The following is a 13,771-nucleotide window of genomic DNA, read 5'->3' as shown; positions in this document are numbered from 1 at the left end:
TGTGTGTTTGCTGATCTTGTTTTTTTGTGGAAGCAAATGGATGAGAAAATTAGTAACTCATGATGTTCTCATAAAAACCCCCATCATCCTTGCCTTTGCATTTACAATTTGTATTATACAGATTATTTAATTAAGAATTAAATAATAAGATCATAAGTTATAGGAGCAGAATTAGGTAATTTGGCCCATCAAGTTTACTCCGCCATTCAGTCATGGATTATCTTTCTTTCCCTCTCAACCCCATTCTCCTGCCGTCTCCCCATAACCACTGACTAATCAAAATTAAGAACTAATTTCTCAGTTGTGGCTAACAATGATTGTCTTTGGCTCTTCCATTAAGCAAAATCTATACTTTAGGTTTATTTCTAATATTGAGATTCTTTATTGGAAACTGGGTAAAGCTGCAGTGATCAAAGTTCTCGCTATTTTGCCTTGATGCCTTCAATGAAGAGTTAGAATCATAGAAAATTCATAATATAGGAGATAGCCATTCAGTCCATTGTGTTTAAACTGGTTGAAAACATTTGCCAAAGATGCTTTCCAACACTTGGAACAGAGCCTTACAGGTCTTTGGGCCTACAGCCAAGTGCTTTTTAAATGAGGAATCTCTACCGTAATTTTAAACAGTGAATTCCAGACCTATATCACCATCTGGGTGAAAAGAACTTTCTTCCTATCTTACATTTTTTCCAATAATTATTGTAAATAATTTCTCCTGTGTTTTTTAACCCTTTCCTGAGAAAATAAATGGTCCATTCATGATGATATACACATTTATTAAGTCTTCCTTCTGCCCTTTCTGCTCTAAGGAAGACAACCCCAGCGTATCCAATGTTTCCTCATAGCAATTATCTCACTCCTTCATAAATCTCCTGTGCAGTTTCACCAATCTCAAGGAGTTTCTTGAAATAAGTAATCAAATAAGCTAATGGATGATCGACTGATGAGGTCCTAACCTCTGCTGTCCCCATCATAAATTTCTCTGTAACACATTGTAAGACAACTTTTAAACCCTATTTCTGAATGAGCTTTTGGTGCCTGCACGAGAATCTCTTCCTTTAGCTTGATGTCAGTCCTAGTTTGTAAATAATCCTATCATATTTTGTTGCCTAAAAACGTTCAAGATAAAAGTAGTTTTGGTTCTTTCATTTTGTTGAGAACTGCATGTATAGTCGATTTATAGTTCTAGTGTTGTAGGATATGTTGAATTTAAATGGTTAATAATTGTTTTTAATAAATATATTTTTTCTCCTCAGGTTCCTGCAAACTTGATGTCTTTTGAGTGACTGAAACAGTGGCATAATTCAAGACGGATGCAGCTTGGCGAATGCATGCTGTTCATGAAAGGACCTCATGGAAGAGTTCCACGTTTGTTCTTTCTGTGCCAGGACTGAAGCCAGAGATGTGCTTAATATTTTTATATCAGAGCACTGGCTTCACAACACCAACCACTAGGACATTGTGGTAACAATGCGGTAGTCCTGGAGCAGCTAAGACACATTTGATAAGAGATCAGTATCTCTGAGGACTGTGCATCCCATTTGCACTGACTGCCCTGTGGAACCACTGCCTTAAGTAAAGATTTGTTACACCAAATAGTGTACATGTTATGACCAGTAATGCTGGGATTTTTAATGCAGATAATCCAGATAGATTATAGTTACTGTAGTTAACAGTTTTGGGAGAGCTTACTTAGCTTTTTTTTTGCATTTCCTATCCCTTGATCATTCATTCTGCTTATTTGCTCGTCTAGTTAACCCATGTTGGGTACAGAAATGGAATGAGCAATATGTTTAGTCAACAGTATTACCATGTAGAAAAAATGCACATCCATAGGTTTTTAATACCTAAAATATTTTATTTTGTTGGAAAAGTGTTTTTTAACTGAACTGTTTTGTACCCATGTAATTTCCTTTTTTTTTTAATTTTTACTATGTGAACAATTTTCCTGTGGATTTTACTATCTGCTGTAATCTTGAATGGAAAAAAAACTACCTGTGATAACTTTATACTATGAACATTCAGATTTGCCATTCGGCTATTGTATATTTTTCTCAATCTCTCCAGTAACGTATACAGCTTGCTTTGAATCTCTCACATTCTGCTAACACATGGCCTCCAATTTAACAAGTAATCCTCAAGTACTACTGAACCCGATAATATCTTTCTAATGCTTTTTGTGTGACTGGTGTCATTTTCACAACTCTGAATATAGTGTGTGTGTGTGTGTGTGTGTGTGTGTATGTATGTACAGTATGTTTGCACAAGCAAGATTAAAGAGACTTTAGGTGCAGATTGCAGAAAGTTTTCCTACTTAATAAATGTCTTGCAAGTGCAAGCAGCTTATCTGTCCATTTTACATTCTTTCCACTAATCAAATACGTTCTGGAATAACAATTGGAATCATTTACATGGAAACATACTGAAGAAAAAGCAGGATCTAAAATATATCTACATCTGAAGCCTTCAAGCATACTAAGACACCTTATGTGTCCTAAATGAAGCCACATAGTAATATTAATTTTCTTCTGCTTATTCTCCTACTGTATTTTTACTTCATCCAAACCAAAATATACACGATCACCAGCAGGTTGTACACTTATTATAGAAATTATAATGGTATCCTAACTTAATGTTAACACATATAGTTTGCAACAGAAGTGTAACTTGAAAGCAGGTGCTTATGCAAGATATTTCAAGTCAGATTTGTCCCATTGCAATGCAGTCGAGAAGTACCAATTAAAACTGTGTTTATAGCTGTGGGAACTACATGTTTTACCATTTTTCTTTCTAACATCCCCAACCATCTGCGTTAATACAGAAACAATTATTCACAAAACTGACTGAGGTGATAATTTAAGGAATAGTTAAGGGGTGCAGTATATATAAGGGGTTTCAAGTTTCATAACCTAGTTAGTTAAAGCGTAGAAAGGCAATTGTTATGAAATGACAATGAATTGCACTTCATATTAGTCTTAATCCTAAGCATGAGCAATGAAAATTATGTCTTGAGAAAGCTCACGTTGCATTTCAGAGAAGGAAATGGTAATTTTCTTCCCTTGACTATGTCAGCAAATGGTATACATGAGGACAATATCTTGATCTAAACAAACTAAATAGTATGAAAAGTAATCAGCTTAAGGTGGTTCATGTATTGTTTTACTATTTTTGATGATTGGGTGATTGCTATATCTAAACTTTAGCAGTAGTACAGCTGATGATTAATTTGATATGGCATTAATTAGAATCTCTGAATTTGGGTGGCAACATTTCCAAATCTCATTCTGGTGTAGATATTAATAATAATAATAATAAATTTTATTTATGGGCGCCTTTCAAGAGTCTCAAGGACACCTTACAAAAATTTAGCAAGTATTGAAGAGTTTAAAACAAATCTTTCCATTATTCTGTGCAGATGGTTTGCAAGAACACTTGTTTCTAGAACCCTATGCACTGGAATGTGACACAAGGTAAAGCCGAAGGTGATGGTGACTGCAGCCAGGGCAAGATCATAGACTGTTGTAAAACCTCTGATGCCGTGGGAATTTGCCCTGTTACTGTTTTCTAGCCTGTTTTAATTGGTATTTAATTTTGGCATCTCAAGACTAACACCCAAGTACAAATTATTTAATAAGTAAAGGTTAGAGTTGATTAAATAACTTTAATTCTAATGAAAGGGAATGTTATGTATATACCTGCATTATGGGTCGGCAAGATGGATTAATTTCAGCCTTCCCCAGTATTAAATATTGAGATCACAAAACAATGGAAAAGGATTTTAAAATTATGGTATTACAGTGGAGTAAATTGAATGAGTTCACTAAAGCTTGTAAATGGGCACATTTTTCCCCATTTCTGGAAGTGTTCTTTCAGTGAAAGCACCATGGCTAAAATATGTATCATGTGAATTGTGTCAAGTTACAAGCATATCTTTTCATCAGTGAAATGCTAGAAAATTGTTTTAACAATTATTTTATTACAAATACCCAAATAATTGAATTGTTAATCCATATATATTTTCAGTTCTGAATTCTGATGTTATCCACATTTACTTGTAACACATTAGGTTAGTGGGCACCAAGGTGAAATATTTCTACAACTTGGTGGTAGAGGATGAATCACCTCAACCAAGAAGTATCACTGCAAGAGTTCCTCCAATCAGTATTCTAGGCGCAATCTTCTTCAGATGAATTATCAAGATCTTCATCGTAAACCATATGCAGGAACGTTTGGAACAATCAGAAGTTGATAGCAAGGTCTGGTCCAATTATTTTAAAATGGTAAGAAACTAGTTAATGTATATTTCCTAAGGGAGCTTGGGTGCAGGAATCATCAGGTTGATTTATAGAATGATGAATTGAATTGAATTATCCTTTATTGTCATTCAGACCTTTTGGTCTGAACGAAATTTTTGCAGTCATACATATAATAATAAATATCAAAAACACACAATAAACACAAATTTAACATCCACCACAGTGAGTTCACCAGGCACCTCCTCACTGTGATGGAAGGCAAAAGTCTCTGTCTCTTCCATCCTTGTTCTCCCTCTGCGCCGAGGCGATCCAGGCTTCAGATGTTGTGACCCTGCCGGGTGATGGTAAGTAAGTCAGTCCCGCGGCTGAATCCAAACACCGGGAATGGGCCGGTTCAAACTCCGCAGCCCGGGGTGGTCGAAGCTGCCGCCCTCCAGTCTAGCGGACGAAGCTGTTGTTGAGGGAGCTCCAGAAAAACAGGTCACCAACCTGTGACCTGCGAGCTCCACTGGGCCTGCGGGTCGTCCACTGGGCCCGCGGCCGAGTCCACCTGGCCCGCGGACGAGTCTCGGAAGTCTGGTCGCCACCATCTGAACGCCGGAACGCCGCCCCAGCTCCGTAGTCGAGCCGCTGGAACGTCGGAACACCGCCATAGCTCCGAAGTCGAGTCGCCGCTGCCGCTGGAACGCTGCCACAGCCCCGAGGCCGCCAGCTCCGCCGTAATCTTACTTATTCATCAATGAGATTGATGAATGTAAGATTAGTTTATTCTCACTAATTTCTGAAGCATGCGATGTGATTGCATTAAAACATTGCAGATCATCTTGTAAATTGCTCGTTCTAAGCTTCCCCCCAGTCTAGTTTCAGTCAAAAATCATTGAATCAAGGACTTGAACAACTGATCTTTATTTTGACAAAACACAATTACAGTTGAACTACTGTACCTATCCCACCACGGGTTTGATCCTCGTATCTGCCTGATCAAGCCCTCTAGGCCTCGCTAGCACAGAGACACTCCAGAAGGTCACGCAGTCCCAAGCGCTCTCCCAGAAGATCGACGCTGGACCTCATGGCAGCGGACTTTTATAGGTCCCGGGACCTTGAGGGGCCTAACCACATGGGGGTGCTCTCTTAATAACCCAATTACAGATATCGATTAACCCCATACATAGACATTTCCCTAACCCAATAATACAGCAACTTATACAATGTATAAGAAAGAAAGCTCTAGAAGAAAGCAAACAAGAACAAACATTGAAACGTGTGCCCTGAGATTCAAACAGTTTTTCCAAGGCTCAACAATTTGACCAATCATCGATTAACAGGATGACTGTCTTGCAACATTATTTACAATTATTTATAATGTATATGTCTGGTTTGCAGTCATCCAATCCATTCTATGCATTTTGCACCTAATTGACAGGGTCTGCAGATGTTCTTATTCTTTTCCTGCAACTTGTATCTAGGCTCTAGACACACTGGCACCACTCCGCAGCTTGTCCCAGTTCTGCAGAGAGCAATTCCAAATTGATCAAAACTCCCAGCAGCCCTGAAGCTTTTACCCCATTTTAATGTCCTAGCCTCTCCAATTTCGCCAGGATTAACAATCTGACTCGCGGTTACATTTTTCAGTAACAGGTATGGCCACAACTAATTTTCCATGCCATTATGGCAGAGAAATTCAGCAGTCCCTTTCACCAACGGACCCCACATGATTTTGATTTCATTGGACGTTTGGGGGACTGAATAGTTAGCTTTGAAAGAACACACCCCATAAGAGACTGACAGATGACCAAATATGAAATTTTAATCCCTATTCTTCAGGTCTTACAGTCTAAACAAATAAAGGAAAAATGCTTTTGATTGTGAGTAGTGCTTTCGTTCAGCAGAGATAACAAGTACTCTAGTGGTGGCAAACGACAAGGCTGTCCACTTTGCAAGAGCCTGGCCAAACATTTGAAACATAGATGATGGACACAAAAGAAGATGGTCAGAAGAATTCCCTTGAAATCAAAACAACACCCTTCTTGCTTCTTTCAAATGGATTCTACCTTTCCATCCCATGGAAAGCATCTCACTCCACTACTTTTATATTTTTCTTGCTTTGTACCCAGTTCCATTTTCCCATGCCCATCTCTATCTGTTTATATTGAATGTAATGTAGAGTGAGGAAGAATGTCCATATATACAGGGAGATTCCATGATTCTTGTAGTTTTGGTCAATTGGCTGTGCCTTTGATTTGGTGCAACAAGGTACTTTTACCTTAACAGACATAAATCTCGTTGGACACGAATAAAACTGCCATCAAGGTCCTCATGATGAGCTTTAATGAAGATTGGTTATTTCATCCTGCCTGCCTCAGCATCCATTATCTTAGTACCTTGAAGACTCAGCCATTGTCCATGCTGATAACAGTAGGAGATGGAGGTGGAAGAGGTCATTAATTGACAGCTTCAAAACGGCACCTATAGCAAGGCACATAAACTCTGACAAACACAAGCTATTATACCATGTTGTACTTCATCTTTCTAAACTATCACAGAAGTCTATTTCTGATATGCTTTCTATCCAATGACGAACTGACTCTCTCCATCCCCTACTTCCAATTCCTCCGCCTACGCCACATCTGCGCCCAGGATGAGGTGTTCCATACCAGGGCATCGGAGATGTCCTCATTCTTTGGGAAACGGGGGTTCCCATCTTCCATTATAGATGCACTAGGGTCTCCTCGATATCCCGCAGCTCTGCTCTTACTTTTCCTCCCCCCATTCGTAACAAGGACAGAGTCCCCCTTGTCCTCACCTTCCACCCCATCAGTCGTTGCATACAGCATATAATCCTCCAACAGTTTTGCCACATCCAACGGGATCCCATTACTCGCCACATCTTCCCATCTCCACCCCTATCTGCATTCCGCAGAGACCATTCGCTCCTAAACTCCCTGGTCAACTCGTCCCTTCCAACCAAACCACCCCCTCGTGAAATGTATGTGTTGATTCTAGTTTTTATTATTTTTTAGCTGTGTATATGTGGGGGAGAAACCATTTAATCTCTTCCCTGTACGGGGACCCGAATTTTTCCCTATCGGGTCTCCGATGTCGTTGGGGCTAACATCGAGGTACCGGCGGCGGCCTCCAACCGGAACCAACCTGAGGGCTCCAGTCGCGGAGCCTGTGTACTCGCCATCTCGGAGGTGGCCGACTTCGGAGCGGGGAGAGCTGTGGTGGCGTGCAGCTGCGACCCGGTGGACAGGAACATCGGGAGCTCGCAGGTCCCTGATGGGAAACCGCTTTTCGGAGCTCCCGCAACGGCAACTTCTCCCGCTAGAATTGCGGGGTTTAAATGACTCGGAGCGGGGCCTAACATCGCCCGGCGCGGCTTAACGGCCGCGGGACTTACCATCGCCCGCTTTAACATCGGGAGCCCAAGTCGACGTTGCAGTTAGACTGCTGGACCGCGGGAGAAGAACAAAGGGAAAATATAAGACTTTTGCCTTCCATCACAGTGAGGGGGGGTGTTGGAGATTCACTGTGATGGATGTTTGTGTGAATTGTGTTCAGTGGGGGTCTTGTTTTTTTTTGTAATTTTAAGACTGAAGAAATGCAATTTCGTTCAAACCAAGCTGCTTGAATGACAATAAAAGGCATTCTATTCTATTCCCCAGGTACTTTCCCCTGCAACCATAGGAGATGCAACACCTGTCCCATTACCTCCCCCCTCGACTCCATTTAAGGACCCAAACAGTCTTTCCAGGTATGGCAGAGGTTCACTAGCACCTCCTCCAACCTCATCTACTGTATCCGCTGTTCCAGGTGTCAACTTCTCTACGTCGGCGAGACCAAGCGCAGGCTCTGCGATCGTTTCACTGAACACCTCCCCTAAGTCTGTCTTAACCTACCTGATCTCCCGATGGCTCAACAGTTCAACTCCCCCTCCCAATCCCAATCTGACCTTTCTGTCATGTGCCTCCTTCATTGTCAGAGTGAGACCCAGCACGGAGTGGAGGAACATCACCTCATATTTTGCTTGGGTAGTTTACACCCCAACCTAATGAACATTGACTTCTCTAACTTTAGATAGACCTTGCTTTCTCTCTCCATACCCTTCCCCTTCCCAGTTCTCCCACTAGTCTTACTGTCTCCAACTACATTCTATCTTTGTCCCGCCCCCTCCCCTGACATCAGTCTGAAGAAGGGCCTCGACCCGAAACGTCGCCCATTCCTTCTTTCCAGAGATGCTGCCTATCCCGCTGAGTTACTCCAGCATTTTGTGTCTATCCTGATTCTCCTCTCATGCATTTGCAGCCTCCTCCTGTCCTACTTCAGTGGTCCCTCTGTCAACTCTGCTCTTGAAATCTTGAAATACCTTACCGCATACTGTGAAATACTGTTTTCACCTGACCTATTACAATATTTCACCTCCATAAACCCCACATGTCATCCTCAATTTTATACTTTGTCTTTTAGGCTTCTACAATCTGTATTGGTAATATTATAAAAGGTTTAGTGAAGGACTAATGCTGATTTGCTGTGGATCAGATTCTGGAGCTGTTCTTTATAAAAGGTAATGTTTAGATTTTCCATACCTATGTTGGGCCTCAAAGTTCCATTTACTTTTTTCAAATGGCAAAATTGTGCAGGTATTTATATCTGCCATAGAATTATTTAACACATAATGTTCAAGGTCCAATTTCTTTTTTTTAAATAAGTTTTGAATTTACAGCACCTTTTGGATGTCTGTACTTGCTTTTCTCCTTGTGCTATTTTCCAATTATATTTTAACTGTTTTCCCAAACTTTGCTCAGCTGTATTCACAGGGGACTTTTATTTCCAGTTGTTAGTTGCTCAGCTATTCCACACTCGGGTATGGCAAAGGGTGTGTAGTATTTGGTGTGAAGGAATGCAGACATTGATTCATTAAGAAAGTGACTACTAGCTGGTTACTTAAAACAGTCATGTTCTGTTCTGTGATTTTTTTGGTGGGCAGAGCAATCTGCCTGGAATGTTTGGTGTTGAGATATATGTGGAATGCTGCATTAATTCAATGAAACAGACAATCATCTGTCGTTCAAGAGTTACTAATGCATTTTGTGAGATCTTTTTTGGTATAACTGGACGGATTAGTTCTGCAGCCAGTCTCCTACGAGAACCACTGATGTCTTTCATATGACCTATTAGAGTTGTCATTGAGAGATCTTCATCATTTTACAGTGTTGTCTGCATTCCAATAGTTAAAAGGAAAAGTTTGTTCAGCTGAATCCTGTAAATTATAAATATGACCATGTGGCATGACCAGTAAGCATCTTTAGAACAATATATTCCAGCAGTGAGGGAGGGAAGAAAAGCAACCAAGCACAAATTGTCTCCAATCTCTTGAAATATGTTTGCTTGCATAGGATCTGCACTAATTTATTAGAAAAATGTTAATTTTTCAGGAATGAAATAATTTATATTAAAAGCTTAATAATGTGGGGATAATTATAGTCTTAATAATGTGAGGATAATTATATATTTTGCAAATAATTCTCAACATCTCAACATAACAAGTCGAAAAAACAGCAGATGCTGGAAAACTGATATAAATAATAGAAAGTGCAAGAAATATTCAGTGGCTAAGGCAAAATCTGTGGAGAAAGATCATCAATCTAAACCATTAACCCTGTTTCTCTCTCCACAAATGCTGCCTCACTAAAGGAGGGGTTTTAGTATTTTCAGGTTTACCTCAATTTTCTCTGTTATTTCTGGTCTTTGCTTCACACTGATTCGCTCAAGGTGGTTTGCATTGAAGTTATCAGAAAAATATAAAAGCCATTTGGAGATATTGGGAGAGGTGTCCAAAAGCTAAATAAGAAAGCTAGTATTTAAAGAGCCTCAAAAGAGGAGAGAGTAAATTAGATGGGTTTTGGGAAGGAATTTTAGAGATGGAAGCCTAAACAGCTCAGGACAGAGCCCCCAATGGAAGAGTAAAAGGGATTGGTTGTTGGCTCCAGCAACTCAGCCAAATAAATCGGGGAATAAGATTGATGGGATTGCTTTGAAAATCAATGGGTTGAATGACTTCTTTCTATGTCATTAAAAAAATGTAAAACAAACTGACTGAATTCAGTGAAGTAAGGAAATCTTCATCTGAGTTAGTCTGAGACTACAGCTTGGCATTCAAAACTATCATCCCCTCAAAACATATAGTCAAACTTATGGAATGGGGCCTCTAATTGTCCCGGTCCAATTAGATCCCTCGGCTTCCTCATATGCAGGCCAATAAGTACGAATTGGCAACAACATTTGCTCCTTGCTGACCATCAGGGCAGGGGCACCTCATGGCCGTGTGCTCAGTCCCCTGCTCTACTGTCTTTATACCCATGATTGTATAGCAAGACACAGCTACAGCACAGTTTTTAAATATGCAGACAGTATCACTTTTGACAAATATCAGAGAACAATGTCAGAGTACATGAGTAAGATGAATAATCTGAATGAATGGTGCCAGAACAACAATCTTGCTCTTAATGTTAGCAAAACCAAGATTATTGACTTCAGAAAGGGAAAGCCAAAGATCCATTAAGTTGTCTTCATTGGCAGAACAGCAAAGGAGGGAGTGAACAGCTTCAAGCTTCTAGGCGTACATATCTCTGAAGATCTGTCTTGTGCTACGCATATTAATGCAATCACAAAGAAAGGTCATTAATGCCACTACTTCCTCAAAGGTTTGTGGAGATTCTGCCTCTCGCTGAAGCTTTGATTGGTGTACATTAAAGAGTACTCATTCGATGCATCGCGGCCTGGTTTGGTAACTAGAACGCCTGCGAACAAAAGAGGCTGTAGAAAGTGATGGATGTTGCCCGTTCCATCATCAATATTGACCTCCCCAACATCAAAGGGGTGTACAGAAAGCACTGTCCCAAGAAACCAACTCAAATCTTCAAAGATCCACAAGACTCTGACCACACTGTCATCTTGGTGCTCCATCAGAAAGCAAGTACAGAAGCTTGAGGACTGTTACTTCCAGCTTCAAGAACACGTTCTTCCCAGCAACCATCAGGCTTTTAAACCACGCTGCACCACCCTAACCACAATTCTACCTCAGCAATGAACTGTAATGGACTCCTGGTGCCAGGGTTCAAGATTTGGTCACAAACCAAATTCAGAACATCCTCGAGAGGGAAGGTGAACAGCCGGCAGTAGTTGTGCACGAAGGCACAAATGACATCGGGAAGAAGAGGAAGAAGGTTCTGCAACGTGAGTTCAGAGAGTTAGGAAGAAGACTGAAAAGCAGGACTTCTAGGGTGGTTATCTCTGGATTGCTTCCAGTACCTCGTGCTAGTGAGGACAGGAACAGGGAGATAGGGGATCTGAATGTGTGACTGAGGGGCTGGTGCAGGGAGCGAGGATTTAGATTTATAGACCACTGGGATCTCTTCTGGGGTAGGGGTGACCTGTACAAAAGGGACGGGTTACACCTTGACTGGAGGGGGACAGACGTTCTGGCAGGCAGGTTTGCTAGGGCTACACGTGTGGGTTTAAACTAAATAGTGGGGGGGAGGGATTGACAAATTGGGAATATAAAGATGTAGTTAAAGGGGAAGTGAGTACAGGAAAAGTTACAAAAGACTCACGAATTAATAGGGGAAGGAAAGTTTGAGAAGGGATAAGAGAGTACGGGCAGGGTCAATTGCGAGCTGTGGGAGAGGGGAGGTGAATATCGAGGTCAAAGTGTTGTATATGAATGCGAAAAGTATCAGAAATAAAGTGGACGAACTTGAGGCTCAGTTAGAAATTGGCAAGTATGATGTTGTGGGAATTACAGAGACATGGCTGCAAGAAGGCCAGGGCTGGGAACTGAATATTCAAGGGTATACCTCCTATCGAAAAGACAGACAGGTGGGCAGATGGGGTGGGGTAGCTCTGTTGGTGAGGAATGAAATTCAGTCCCTTGCAAGGGGTGACATTGAAACAGGAGATGTGGAGTCAGTATGGATTGAACTAAGGGATTATAAGGGTAAAAAAACCGTAATGGGACTTATCTACAGGCTCCCAAACAGTAGTTGGATATAGGGTGCAAGTTGAATCAGGAGTTAAAATTGGCATGTAGTTAAGGTAATGCCACGGTTGTTATGGGAGATTTCAACATGCAGGTAGACTGGGAAAATCAGGTTGGGACTGGACCCCAAGAAGAGGAGTTTGTGGAGTGCCTCCGTGATGGATTCTTAGAGCAGCTTGTATTGGAGCCTACCAGGGAGAAGACAATTCTGGATTTAGCGTCATGTAATGAACCAGATTTGATAAAGGAACTTGAGGTTAAGGAGCCTTTAGGAGGTAGTGACCATAATATGGTCAGGTTTAATCAACAATTGTAGAGGGAGAAGGGTAAATCGGAGGTGTCAGTGTTACAGTTGAATAAAGGGGACAATAGAGCCATGAGGGAGGAGCTGGCCAAAGTTGACTGGAAAGACACCCTAGCAGGGATGATAGTGGAACAACAATGGCAGGTATTTCTGGGAATAATACAGAAGGTGCAGGATGAGTTAATTCCAAAGAGGAAGAAAGATTCCAAGGGGAGTAAGGGGCGACTGTGGCTGACAAGGGACGTCAGGGACAGTATAAAAATAAAAGAGAAGTACAACGTAGCAAAGATTAAGCGGGAAGCAAGAGGATTGGGTAATGTTTAAAGAGCAACAGATGATAACTAAAAAAGCAGTACGGGGAGAAAAGATGAGGTACGAATGTAAGCTAGCCAAGAATGTAAAGGAGGATAGTAAAAGCTTCTTTAGGTATGTGAAGAGGAAAAAATTAGTTAAGACCAAAGTTGGACCCTTGAAGATTGAAAAAGGTGAATTTATTATGGGGAATAAGGAAATGGCAGATGAGTTGTGAACAGGTATTTTGGATCCGTCTTCAGTAAGGAGGACACAAACAATCATCTGTACTACTGGTGATGAAGGAACTGAAGGAAATCCACATTAGGCAGGAAATGGTGTTGGGTAGACTGATGGGAATGAAGGCTGATAAATCCCCAGGGCCTGATGCTCTGTATCCCAGGGTACTTAAGGAAGTGGCTCTAGAAATCGTGGACGCATTGGAGATAATTTTCCAATGTTCTATAGATTCAGGATCAGTTCCTGTGGATTGGAGGGGAGCTAATGTTATCCAACTTTTTAAGAAAGGCGGGAGAGAGAAATTGGAATTATAGACCAGTTAGCCTGACATCGGTGGTGGGGAAGATGCTGGAGTCAATCATAAAAGATGAAACAGCGACACATTTGGATAGCAGTAACAGGATCGGTCCGGGTCAGCATGGATTTACGAAGCGGAAATTATGCTTGACTAATCTTCTGGAATTTTTTGAGGAAGTAACTAGGAAAATGGACAGGAGAGAGCCAGTGGATGTAGTGTACCTGGACATTTAGAAAGCATTTGATAAGGTCCCACATAGGAGATTAGTGGGCAAAATTAGGGCACATGGTATTGGGGGTAGAGTGTTGACATGGATAGAAAATTGGTTGGCAGACAGGAAACAA

The 13,771-nt window shown here is 41.1% G+C and overlaps 1 protein-coding gene across 6 annotated transcripts in view; it reads left to right on the top strand.

Moving 5' to 3' along the window:
* The window catches only part of ralgps2 (Ral GEF with PH domain and SH3 binding motif 2), a 266,410-nt gene extending 264,060 nt beyond the window's left edge, over positions 1-2,350 (top strand). For all 6 annotated transcript variants that reach the window (XM_033028386.1, XM_033028383.1, XM_033028381.1 and 3 more), the window contains one exon: positions 1,257-2,350. In XM_033028386.1, coding sequence (XP_032884277.1) covers positions 1,257-1,286 — 30 coding nt within the window. In that variant the 3' untranslated portion in view covers positions 1,287-2,350. The remainder of the gene's footprint in view (positions 1-1,256) is intronic.
* The last annotated feature ends 11,421 nt before the right edge of the window (positions 2,351-13,771 follow it).

The sequence above is a fragment of the Amblyraja radiata genome, chromosome 10 (assembly GCF_010909765.2).
Source record: "Amblyraja radiata isolate CabotCenter1 chromosome 10, sAmbRad1.1.pri, whole genome shotgun sequence".
NCBI lineage: Eukaryota > Metazoa > Chordata > Chondrichthyes > Rajiformes > Rajidae > Amblyraja > Amblyraja radiata.
This window is presented reverse-complemented; position numbering and strand designations above follow the sequence as displayed.